Consider the following 12,592-nt stretch of genomic DNA (forward strand, 5'->3'; position numbering starts at 1 on the left):
CGTATTGCTGGTCCACCTTTACCCCACCTCCTGTTAGCTTGAACCATTTGCACCGGAACAAAGGGACCTTAAAGGAGGGTCCATAGTCAAGTTCCCATATCTCCTCTATGTAACCATAATATGTGACCTTTTGCCCATTCTCGGTTGCTGCATCAAAGCGGACACCACTGTTTTGGTTGGTGCTCTTTTTATCTTGGGCGATCGTGTAAAATGTATTCCCATTTATCTCGTACCCTTGGAAAGTCGTTATAGTCGAAGATGGTGTCTTGGCCAACATGTACAGCTGATCTACAACATCATTGTCATTCATTAAATGTTTTCTCAACCAACTGCCGAAAGTCTCCATGTGGGCCTTCCTAATCCAGGATTCAGGCTTTCCCGGGTTGTCCGAGCGTAAAATATTCTTGTGTTTCTCAAAGTACGGAGCCACCAAGCTGGAATTGGTCAGTACAGTGTGGTGTGCTTCAGTCAAAGAATGGCCGTCCATACATGCCGTTGATTTCCTTCCGATCGTGCCTTTTCCACTTAGTCTCCCCTCGTGCCGCGATCGAGGAAGACCAATCGGCTTAAGGTCAGGAACAAAGTCAACACAAAACTCAATTACCTCCTCATTTCCATAGCCCTTGGCGATGCTTCCTTCTGGCCTAGCACGGTTACGAACATATTTCTTTAATACTCCCATGAACCTCTCGAAGGGGAACATATTGTGTAGAAATACAGGACCGAGAATGAAAATCTCTTCGACTAGGTGAACCAAGAGGTGCGTCATAATATTGAAGAAGGATGACGGGAACACCAACTCGAAACTGACAAGACATTGGATCACATCGTTCTGTAACCGTGGTAGATCTTCTGGATTGATTACCTTCTGAGAGATTGCATTGAGGAATGCACATAGCTTCACAATGGCTACTCGAACATTTTCCGGCAGGAGCCCCCTCAAAGCAATCGGAAGCAATTGCGTCATAATCACGTGGCAGTCGTGAGACTTCAGGTTTTGGAACTTTTTCTCCGCCATGTTTATTATTCCCTTTATATTGGACGAGAATCCAGACGGGACCTTCATACTGCTCAGGCATTCAAAAAAGATGACCTTCTCTTCTTTGGTCAGAGCGTAGCTGGCACGACCTTGAAACCATTCTGGATGCCGGTCATCAGGGTCTTTCAAACGTTGCTGGTCCTGCCGTGCTTCCTTTGTATCATTTGTCTTCCCATACACGCCCAAGAAGCTTAGGAGGTTCGCGCAAATATTCTTCGTAACGTGCATCACGTCGATTGCAGAGCGGACTTCTAGGACTTTCCAATATTCTAGCTCCCAGAATATAGATTTCTTCTTCCACATGGTTGCGTGCCCGTCAGCTCCCTTTGGAACTGATTGTCCGCCAGGACCCTTTCCAAAGATGACTTTCAAATCCTTGACCATATCAAATACCTCAGCACCAGTGCGTTCCGCAGGCTTCGGCCGGTGATCTGCCTTGCCGTTGTAATGCTTGCCTTTCTTTCTTACTGGATGAATTTTCGGAAGAAATCGACGATGCCCAAGGTACACGTTCTTCTTACAATTTGGCAAATGTACACTTTCAGTCTCATGTAAGCAGTGCGTGCATGCATTGTATCCCTTATTTGACAGTTCCGAAAGGCTACTAAGAGCAGGCCAATCGTTGATGGTTACGAAAAGCAACGCTCGTAGGTTAAATTCCTCTTTTTTGTGCTCATCCCACACACGGACACCAGGTCTGCCCCACAGCTGTAAAAGTTCATCAACTAATGGCCTTAGGTACACATCGATGTCGTTGCCGGGTTGCTTCGGACCTTGGATGAGCACTGGCATCATAATGAACTTCCGCTTCATGCACAACCAAGGAGGAAGGTTGTAGATGCATAGAGTCACGGGCCAGGTGCTATGGCTGGAGCTCTGCTCGCCAAAAGGATTCATGCCATCTGTACTTAGACCAAATCTTATGTTCCTTGCGTCAGCTGCAAAATCTTTAAACTCTCTGTCGATCTTTCTCCATTGCGTTCCATCTGCGGTGTGTCTCAACTCCCCGTCCGACTTACGGTCCTCTTTGTGCCATCGCAACAACTTGGCATGCTCTTTGTTCCTGAACAGACGTTTCAACCGTGGTATTATAGGAGCATACCACATCACCTTGGCGGGAACCCTCTTCCTGGGTTTCTCGCCCTCAACATCGTCACCAGGGTCATCGCCTCTGATCTTATAACGCAATGCAGTGCATACCGGGCATTCATTCAAATTCTCGTATTCACCGCGGTAGAGGATGCAGTCGTTGATGCATGCATGTATCTTCAGAACCTCTAAACCTAGAGGGCAGACAACCTTCTTTGCTTCGTACGTACTGGCGGGCAACTCGTTATTCTTTGGAAACATATTCTTCAACATTTTCAGCAAGTTTTCAAATGCCGAGTCAGCTACACCTGCCTGTGCCTTCCATTTCAGCAAATCCAGTGTGCAGCCCAGCTTTTTCAGACCATCATCGCATCCGGGGTACAACGACTTTCTGTGATCCTCTAACATGCGATCCAAATTCTCCCTCTCCTTTTCAGTTTCGCAGCGTCTCCGTGCATCAGCAATGGTCCGACCAAGATCATCAACGGTCTCATCACGTGCCTCTTCTTCACCTTCACCTTCAGCATCCTCCATGAAAGTATCACCGAAATGAGCAAGATAGCTTTCATCGATGAAATCATCCCCTTCTTCATCTTCTTTCATTATAACCCCTCTTTCTCCATGCTTGGTCCAACAATTATAGCTTGGCATGAAACCGTGCCGAAGCAGGTGCAGGTGAACTTCTCTTGAGGAAGAGTAACCCTTCTGATTCTTACAGTCAACACATGGACAGATAACAAAACCCTTCTGCTTGTTCGCATTAGCCACTACGAGAAAATCTTTCAAACCCGTAGTGAACTCGCGGGAGAGTCGGTTACCGTACATCCATTGCCGATTCATCTGCATTATTATAATATAAAATATATAATTAACCATCATGCATTTGTTAAACTAACTAGCTATAAACAATAGAAATTAAACAATGAACAACACACATGCATATTTTATCAATGACACACATGCATGAAAGGTTCAAGTTGCTAACCGCGATCGAGGAGGAAAAAATAAATGAGGAACCTCAAGTGTGGCTCCAACACTTCATATCATGTTTGTTTCACCCTCTTGGGGCATTTCATCAAACACCTTGTGTGCATAAGAGGAACCAAAAGCAAGCCTACACCCCCTTGTGAAGCTTGTGAAGAGAAGTGGCACCAAATGGCTAAGTGAGCGTGCTGAACTGGTATATATAGGGGAGGAGCTTTAGTCGCGGTTGGCCTGGCCAACCGCGACTAAAGGCCTTTGGGCACCTTTAGTCGCGGTTGGCCTGGCCAACCGCGACTAAAGCCCCTCACGTGCACCAGCTGGCCACCGAGCGCCCTGGGCCCAGGCCTTTGGTCGCGGTTCGTCTGCCGAACCGCGACTAAAGACTTCATTAGTCGCGGTTCCTACAGTTTCGCGACTAATGGGGCTGGACGGAAGCCTCTTTTTCTACCAGTGGCTATATGTCACCTCAGTAGGCACAACCCCCTGCTGTATCATTTCATGGAATAGATCACATGCTTTGCTTACTTCACCCTCCTTAAAAAAGCCATCCATTACCATGTTGTATGACACCACGTTGAGAGAGTGGTCAGCACCTTTTTTGGCCATCATCCGGAGCAGGTCAAGCGCACGCTGGCTCATTCCATTGTCACAGAAGCTCTTGAGAATTACTGAGTAGGAGATGACATCAGGCAGGTCGTCGGGCATCCTGTGGAGCAGTATGTCCTGAGCCTCCTCCGTGCGCTTCATGTCACAGAGGCACTTGAATAAGCTGCTGTAGGTAATTTTTTTCTTTTTCTTTTTTTCGAAAAGGAGGAATACCCCCGGCCTCTGCATCTGGTCGATGCATACGGCCACTTTATTAATTATTAGCACAAAACCTTACAAAGTCGTACAACAGTAAGACCAAAGCCACCATCTTCGCAACCTCTGTCGCTACTCCTATCTAACTGATGAAGGGGCGCTGATGGTCTGGGCCTAATACCAAACAGACCTCGCAGCCAAACCTAACATCTAAGACCTGAGGTCCCAACCTGGACGCCTGTCGGGTATGGGCACCCACCAGTCCGGCGTGCTCCTCAACCAGGCCGCCCGCCGGGTATGAGGCCACCACAACCACCTACCACATATCCATCTTCAGAGCTGTACTGTTGTAACGGCCTTGCCCGGTCTCGCTGCCGCCGACGCCACCACGACGCCAGACAGCGTCGACCTCCTGCGCGTGTCCGTCACCACACATCAAACTCCGAATCTGCACTGCGCCACGCCGTCAAGATCCGTCGCCATCAATGAATGGATGCAGCACCGCTCCACCAAAGAAACCGTCCGCTGGTCCCGCGAAGCAAGGCGCAGCACCAAGTAGAAGGCCGAAGCCACCACGCCACCAGCAGCCCCGCCACCAAGAGCTGTTCCCAGCCGCCGCCTTCAAGAAGGAGCACGACACCAGGGTGCCGTCGACGCCCAGACCAGGGGAACAAAAGCTTTCGCCATAGCTCGAGGAGGAGGCGGAAGGGAGAGGATCCACCCCAAAGCTTTCGCCATAGCTGCTGTAGGTAATGACACTCATTGTGACGCCTGTCTTGAGGAGGCGGCCGAAGAAGGCAGGTCCAAGGTCTGGGCGGCATGCTCGGTGGCAGCACTCAATTAGTATGTTGTAGGTGTAAATGTCAGGTGATATCCGGTGGCGGTTGAAGAGATTGATGGCGAGGGCAGGGCCATCTGTGCAGTTGGCCGAGGGCGGCGCATCCGCGAGGGCAGCAAACAAGCCATTTAGTGCGCGCGCTGAAACCGGGACGGGTTGGCGCTGCAATTCGTCCAACAGTTGGTGCGCGAGCTCCGGCCAGAGCGTCCCGGAGCCCAGATGATATTTGAATTCGTCTAGCAGCTCGTTGGCGCGTGAGGAGGCGGAGCTGGAGAAAGAGCGGGGCTGGAGGCGCGACATTGACGCCGGCTAGAGCCTAGAAGGCCGCGCTCCTTCCGGCAGGATGCAGCGGCGGTGAATGCGAGGCGGCGGTGGGAGGACAGCAGACGGAGGCGAGACTGGGCAGTGTACGGTACACGGCCGTCCCTGCAGTGGTGTGAAGAAGGCGGCCGGATCAGAGGTGGGATTGGATTTGCGGGGATTTTGGATCGAGACGGTGTTTGATTTGGAGCTGTGCCTCTGCGTGTGCATCGGCGTGCATCTCATTTCACAGTCAGCGCACGCCCGCTTCGGCCGCGCCGCTTAACCCGCGCATACGGCTACGGAGTACTACGAGTACATACTAGCAATAGCACCCGTGCGTTGCCACGGGCAAAATGAGTGAGTGGAATGCTCTCATGTGCCTTACGGCAAGCACCAAAGTTCTTCCACGTTTTTCTCTCTCTATTGACCACTATGTGATTCAAGGATCCATCGGCTCCATCCCGGCATGCACGACAATGAGGTGTTACAAATTTTAAAAGAAAATAACAAAAATACTGCAGTTGTATTCAATTTTGTAAGTTCGAACTTACCTTGAGCTTATAAATAAGAAATAAAAAGTTAGCAAAATATATAATGCAAGAAAAGGAAAGGCCTTTATTCAAGAGACTTTATGCAGTTGAGTCCTAATCTTATGCACCTAAAATAAACCTTGCATCATCCACGAGCAATGAGAATATTTAATTTTTTGTAGGAAAAAAAACAGCCAAATAATAATTCCAAACTGAACATTTTTTATGGAATTGACCATGCTCTCTCTCTCTCTCCGCATCAAATTACAACGCGAGGAATATTCATAAATATTTAATCCATTGCATTTCTAGAAAGACAGAGACTGCAAGGTAGAGGATTTTGAGTAGCGCAGACCTTGCGGTGGTTGAGCTTGGAGTGGTTGAGACGGCTAAGCCTTGGCCCATGAGAACGAGTGGGTCATCACCGGCACCTGGGGTGAAAAACCTACGAAATTGGGATGACCCACTCAACTAACTAGATAATACCCCGCGCGTTGCAGCGGGAATTGGATGCAATACATTTGGATGATATTTATTTTCCATAGAAGATGAATATTTGGACAGACAATATGATAATTGAAATTTGGAAAACACATATGTATAATCATAAATACCTATTGAAAATTAGAAAATACATATGTATAGTCATAGTTATACGTTGTTCATAAAAAGAAGATAATATGTGGTATAATTTATTTGTAGTTGGGGTCTTCTTCGTTGAGAACTATCTGTTCATGTGGGTTCCTTTCGTAATGTACTTGAAGATGTATTTGGTGGTGTTGTCTTCACGTTCAACGGTTTCTCTGAAAGCAACAGACACTGGTGGTTTTGGAGTAGTCTTTTTCTTTTCAGTTGCCTCCATGTACTTCTTCTGAGCCCTTGATGAATTAGTTGTTGAGTGGGGCAGAACATTCCTTGGTCCATCATATTGTATCATGGAGAAAGATTTATGTGTTTAATGTTATTTGCAGCAAGCATAGGGATGTAGAAAACAACATTTTATGCAGTAGCCGTACATGTTGCCTTCGTGTTGGATGTCCATTTTTGTGCCGGTAGTCAAAAAATTTTGATTTGAAAGATGAAGTTGTGGCGAGTACAATATATTATGGGGGGTCTTATATAGGTGTCTCACATGGGAAAGAATGTCTAACCAAAAGATGTTTAAGTAATGGTTAATGCAAAAATCAAATTAGCATTCATGTATTTTAATGCAGAGTGTAGGTTTGTATTGAGATCCTAATTGCAAAGAAGAACATAAACTGATCCACTCATGAATTTACTTTAATGCACACTGTAGGTTTCTATCGAGATAATAAGTGCACCAAAGAACATGAATTGTATCCATTCATGAATATATTTGAACAGACACTGTAGGTTTGTATTGAGATCATAAGTCCAACAAAGAACATAAACTGGAACCACTGATAAGTTGGTAGTTGAACAAAATTTGTAATGTTCCTTGGTTACAATAGAAACTGAGCAAAGTGGTATGAACACAAGGACTATGTTATTTCTGGTTGTAGGCGATGTACGTTATTCCTCATTTCTCATTTGTAGCAGAGTGCAAGTTGTCCTGACCTGTATTGGAAAATGAAGTGTTGTCAAAAAAAGTAAATAACACAATATATTACTGGTTTTTTAAATCAGAAAATGAAAGTTTATATAGTCAATGTAAAGTACTTAAATCGTCCAAATGTTCCTTTACTCTGGTTGTTCCTGTTGATGCAATTTTTCTGGAAGTGTATCTACATTCCTGTTGATGGAGATTTTTGGCAACTTTAAATATATGTAGGAAGAAACTCATATTGTTGGCTAAATTTGTATAAAGGGTGTGAGAAACAGAACGTACTCATGCTTGTTCTTTTTTGCAGTACTTTCTTCCGGTTCCTTTGAGCTGCATTTAGAAAATTGGTTCCATTTATTATATCAGATATTGAAAGTAATAAAGCATGAATCAAAATAGAAAATGAACTGGGCAAGAGAATATAAATGTAACCCAAGAACCTCCATGTACTTGAAATAAGTTACCATTTGGGAAACATACCATGGATGAGATGTAATCCTGAATATATCATATTCCCAATATTGAGCACAATATAGCATGTATAAGTTAGTGTTCACTTGCATGACCAGTAATGTTTGTGTAAGGAGACTACAAATAATTGTGAGTCGGAATTGATTTTGTGAAATTATCATTTAGTTGGTAAAAGCTTGGTAACTTATAGACTTTAAAATGGAGCAGGCAAAGAATTCTAGAAGACAGAGCTAGGCTTTAGCTTGACAACTCCATTAGTGTGACATGTAAACGCGAGTTAAATGAAGCCTAACACCACATTAGGAAATGTGATGCTTCAGGTACTGCCAATAGATTTATGTGATTTCTATTACTGTGTACTTTAGTTGTTGTTAATGGTTCTTCTAACTGCTACCAGGAAGTTTGTATGTGCCTTATGTAGTTATTGGAGAACCATGGTGCACTAAGGTTTTGTGAGTGTTCTCATACCTGTTAGATTTGTCGGCATCACTCTCAGTAAAATCAATTCTTCTTTTTGCGTTGATCCTGATTGTAATGTACATCACAGATGTAAAGAAGTCTTGATCAGAGGAATACAATAAGATGGAGGTTTATGAAAGATTACATGTAGCAGCATATAAAAAAGAGAAAGCATTTGAGAAGGGAAAAAGACTAACATTCAATTCCATTTGGACTTTCACATAAAAGTATCATTGTGGCAAGTCATATAATGGAGAAGCAATAAGAGAGATGTTTAAAATCCAAGTTTATGAAGCATTACCTATTTTTGTTTTCCTTTATGCTGATAGACGTTGGCTTATGAGTTGCAGGAGTATTGTCATTGGTGGTTGTATCCTCGCCTGACTGAAAAAGCTTCACACATTATGTTAATAACCATGATATATGAAGGTAATGAATCTGTAAGAAGTTGCTTACCTTTGGAGCACGTGGAAAAGGTGTTGATTCAGTATTGTTGACAGAGAAACTTTTTTTCAGGACATAAGTTATAGGGTACTTGGCAGACGAATCAGTGTTCATTCCTATGTAGAATAACTTTTCTTTACCAATGGCCTTATCCAGGGTAAGCACATGATCTGTAGCTTCTATCTTCATACTCATTGAAACATGATCAGCATGACGCTCAACTAAGTCTTCAGCTACTCTAGCGAAAGCAATTGCATCCAAACTTCCCGAGTTATCTGTTAGTGTAAGGGGAAGTTTGTACCTGAAGCATGGTATAGTTGTTAGTGACACAATAAAAAAAGGAATTATTTAAGTATTAGATTTTAAGAAGATATATAATACATTGGGCATGGAACTGGAAATTGGCAGCCACATGTTGGGGTATCTGTCATGTTGTTATATCCTTTTCCACAACGCTTGCATGCTTTGTAGTACCATTTGACTGACGGTATAATTGATGCTACTTTTGCGATAGTGCTGAAGGTTGCTCCTCCCTGGCACAAAAAAGGATGAAGTATCAATAATCTATTTTATTTTGAATGGCGAGGCAGGAAAAAGTGAACTGCATGAGAAAGTGTTCACCTGAAAAGATGACGCTGGAAGGTTAGATATTTCTTCAATGGTGTATAGTTTGCCTGCTGCTTCAAGTGGAGATACTTGTTTGACCTGAGGGAGATGCTTTTGTAGAGTTGGGCATTTCCATTGATAGCTTCAAATGTTTTTCATATAAAATATTAGTTTGCTGTAGTGCTAAACATAAATTCTATATGGGCAAGAGTGAGAAAGAGAGAACCTGGTGCGGTACTTTTGAACTTCAGGTATATCAAGATCAAGATATATTTGTGTCGCAGAACTTGAGGATCCTTGTATCATACCTATAAACTTATGTTGTTAATAGGATGTTTAAATAAATATGTTTATTATTTCTTTGGGCAAGTTTTTTTTATAAGTTACATGTAAACCTTTGTAGATTTGCAGTTACACCAGCAAAAATGGCTATGACAATTCCTTCTTGAGATTTTTTAAGTATTGTTTCTTCATCAAATGATTCTCCATGCTGGCCCCATAGAACTAATTCTTGTGTTTGTTCTCTGGAAAATTAAGGTATAGTCATTCTGAGGGGAACAGGTTATTAAGGTAAAAAAATTGAATAACAGGAGCAGCTATGAAGACATACTCTAGGTTGCGAATTTTGATCTTCCGAAATTTGTGCTGAGATGTTTGGCTAGCATAGTCATATGGACCAACATCACATATTACTCCTATCACATCTAAAAGGTTCAAGTATGCAAGTCGTTATGCATTGAAGTATAGTGGTTAAGAGATAGATAAGTCAAGCACATTATGTTACCTAGGAGTGGCTTGGAATCAATTGCTTTTTGTGGCAGCTGATCAAATGGGCAAAAGTCGAACGAAAGTGTAGGTATATCTGCACCTCTTGAATGTAGCGAATGAACCTTTGTGTCTTGTTTGAATTGCAGCATATAATTCTGATGGCGATAGACATATGATTTGCTTCTGATATCGATAGCTGCAACATTTGGAATAATATAGACAGATCCTTGAGATAGCAACCCACGAAATTGTTTTTAAAATTTTTTAGGCACACTAATTTGTGCCATGGATCCCTGCAAAAGTTCAAGTAATCAAATGATTTGGAACAACAATGTTATTGTGTAATGTTAAATAGGTAACTATAAAAATGGACGTACATCTTCATCCAAGAGAATGCCATCAATGCTGATCAAAGCATTTCCATATCTGGGATTCGTAGTTATAGCATCCCAAAGCCTTATTACCCGTGCAAAGACCTTACAGTTTTGCTGTCCCACTGTAATATCTTTAAGTTTCGTAGTTGACTCCATAGGGGAGATGGATCTGAATGAATAAGAATGTTAGGAAAAAAATGATGGCATGCAGAAAAAATGTATTACATACTTGTGAAATTTCAGGCATAACATAAATTTGAGTGGATAAAATACCTAGCTGTTTTAGCTTCTATGTGTATTAATTTGATTGAATACCTCGGCATATACTACATTATGTGTGCAATGCTCATAAGAAACTGGGCTATTTTCAATGAAAACTCGCAAGCCGTCTGGTGATGTAACTCTTGAAAATGCCACATATAATTGACCGTGTGAGAAGACATTAGATGGCAAGTAGACACCAACTCGGTTTAGTGTTTGCCCCTGACTTTTGTTTATTTTCATAGCATATGAAAGGCGAACAGAAAACTGGCGATGCCTCAATTTGAAATGCCACTTAGACTGAGATGACGTAGTGACAATTCGAGGAATATACACTCTTGAACCTATAGCCTTCCCTGTTATGATTTCTCCTTCAATGACACGACCAGTCAGTTGTGTAACAATGAGTCTAGCGCCATTACAAAGTCCCCTTGATGGATCAAGATTACGCAGTAGCATTATAGGAACACCAATTTTCAAATGCAGTATATGATCTGGAAGTCCAGGTATGTCAATGGTGTTTAGCAACTTTGTTGGATATAATGCTTCTAGAGTAGAATGATTAGGACAGCTATCATCAATTGAATCTGAACTATAATATGACATTTCACTTGTTGCTAGCTGAGAAATCATTCTTGTATTTATTTTAGAAACGACATCATTTGTAGGTGCAAGAATTGCACGATCACACAAATACGATGTAATGATAGTTGACTCACAGCCTGAGTTGTAGACAAATGATATCAATCCATCTATATTTCTAGAATCTGGGGACAAAAGGAGATATTGGGGGATCTGTATAAATATGCTATTGGGTTCATTTGGAACAGGAACAAAAGGCTCAGTGCCATTTCCAATTCGTAAGAGCCAGTCAGCAAAATTCTGTAGTTCTTCTCTCCTGGAGATGGAGAGACACCCTGAGGTGAGCCTCATATTTTCATTCAACTGTAGAAGTGTGCACTTGTTCCACAAATAAGAGTTAACAATGCAAGATTTCAAAATCTGTTGCTTGGTTGCATTTTTTATCACTGGTAGTGTTTGCCGAAAATCCCCACCAAGAACTACAGTGATACCTCCAAACTGCATGTCTTCGGCATTAGGTCTAGTATCTAACATTATATCTCTGAGAGTGCGGTCTAGTGCTTCAAAACAATATCTATGATTCATTGGTGCTTCATCCCAAACTATAAGAGATGTGTTTTGAATAAGTTCTGCCAGGTGTGTATTTTTCTTTATGGTACACATTGAATTCTCTGAAATTTCCGAAGGAATTTTAAAACGGGAGTGTGGTGTTCAACCTCCCGGGAGCAATAGAGAAGCAATTCCCGAGGATGCTACTGCCAATGCAATTTTCCCTTGACTCCGCAAAGAATAAAGTAAAGTAGTCCATAAGAAAGTTTTACCAGTCCCTCCATATTCATAAACAAAGAATGTTCTACCTTCATTATTTATGGCAGAATTATAGATAGCATGAAATACATCCTTCTGGTTGTTGTTTAGCTTCAGAATATTATCATTCAAAGTGGATGTCATGTTTGGAATGTCATAGGTAAGCTCATCCAGCAAAAGCCTATTTTGTGCAGAAGCATTTCCTATATCATCTGGCAGTGGCAAACTAAAATGTGATAAGCAATATCCGGAATCCTTCAGCAATTTATCCAGCTCAATGAGAAGACAGGATGTCACGTACGAATCTAGTGATGAACTGCTCAATTGAGAAGGATGAAGATTCAACCGATGTGCTATATCTTCAGACATCATTGATGCATGCTCCTCAAAAAGCTTGATAGGATTTGTTACATTGCAAAAAAGCAAAAGGGTAACAAAAAGCTGACGTAATTGGAATGGTGATGCCCACTGAGCCGCATCTTTTAATGCATTGGACCACTCTTGGTCATCACCTAGGAGGCCTAAAGCTTCACTTGCTGAACGAAATGTAGGATATTCTTGGCCTGATATAGTCCTGATATCAGTGAAGGAGGTTGGACCTTTACGAATGTTCAGCAACATTCACAAATAGAAAGGCTCTCCTTGTGAAGGGTTGACATGTGCCACTCGGCC

The 12,592-nt window shown here is 42.5% G+C and overlaps 1 protein-coding gene and 1 long non-coding RNA gene across 2 annotated transcripts in view; both read right to left on the minus strand.

Annotated features, from left to right (window-relative positions):
• LOC119315660 (protein Rf1, mitochondrial-like) overlaps positions 1 to 5,051 on the minus strand; it is a 12,602-nt gene extending 7,551 nt beyond the window's left edge. The window contains exons 1-2 of the mRNA XM_037590196.1: positions 4,671 to 5,051; positions 3,561 to 3,901 (exon numbers count right to left, since the gene is read on the minus strand). Coding sequence (XP_037446093.1) covers positions 3,561 to 3,901; positions 4,671 to 5,051 — 722 coding nt within the window. The remainder of the gene's footprint in view (positions 1 to 3,560; positions 3,902 to 4,670) is intronic.
• Positions 5,052 to 8,512: 3,461 nt separating this feature from the next.
• Positions 8,513 to 9,257, minus strand: LOC119316971. The gene is made up of 3 exons (XR_005153430.1): positions 9,144 to 9,257; positions 8,904 to 9,055; positions 8,513 to 8,823 (listed from the first exon to the last, which is right to left on the minus strand). It is a non-coding gene; the product is annotated as an uncharacterized LOC119316971 (long non-coding RNA).
• Between the last annotated feature and the right edge of the window lie 3,335 nt (positions 9,258 to 12,592).

The sequence above is a fragment of the Triticum dicoccoides genome, chromosome 6A, assembly GCF_002162155.2.
Source record: "Triticum dicoccoides isolate Atlit2015 ecotype Zavitan chromosome 6A, WEW_v2.0, whole genome shotgun sequence".
Taxonomy (NCBI): domain Eukaryota; kingdom Viridiplantae; phylum Streptophyta; class Magnoliopsida; order Poales; family Poaceae; genus Triticum; species Triticum dicoccoides.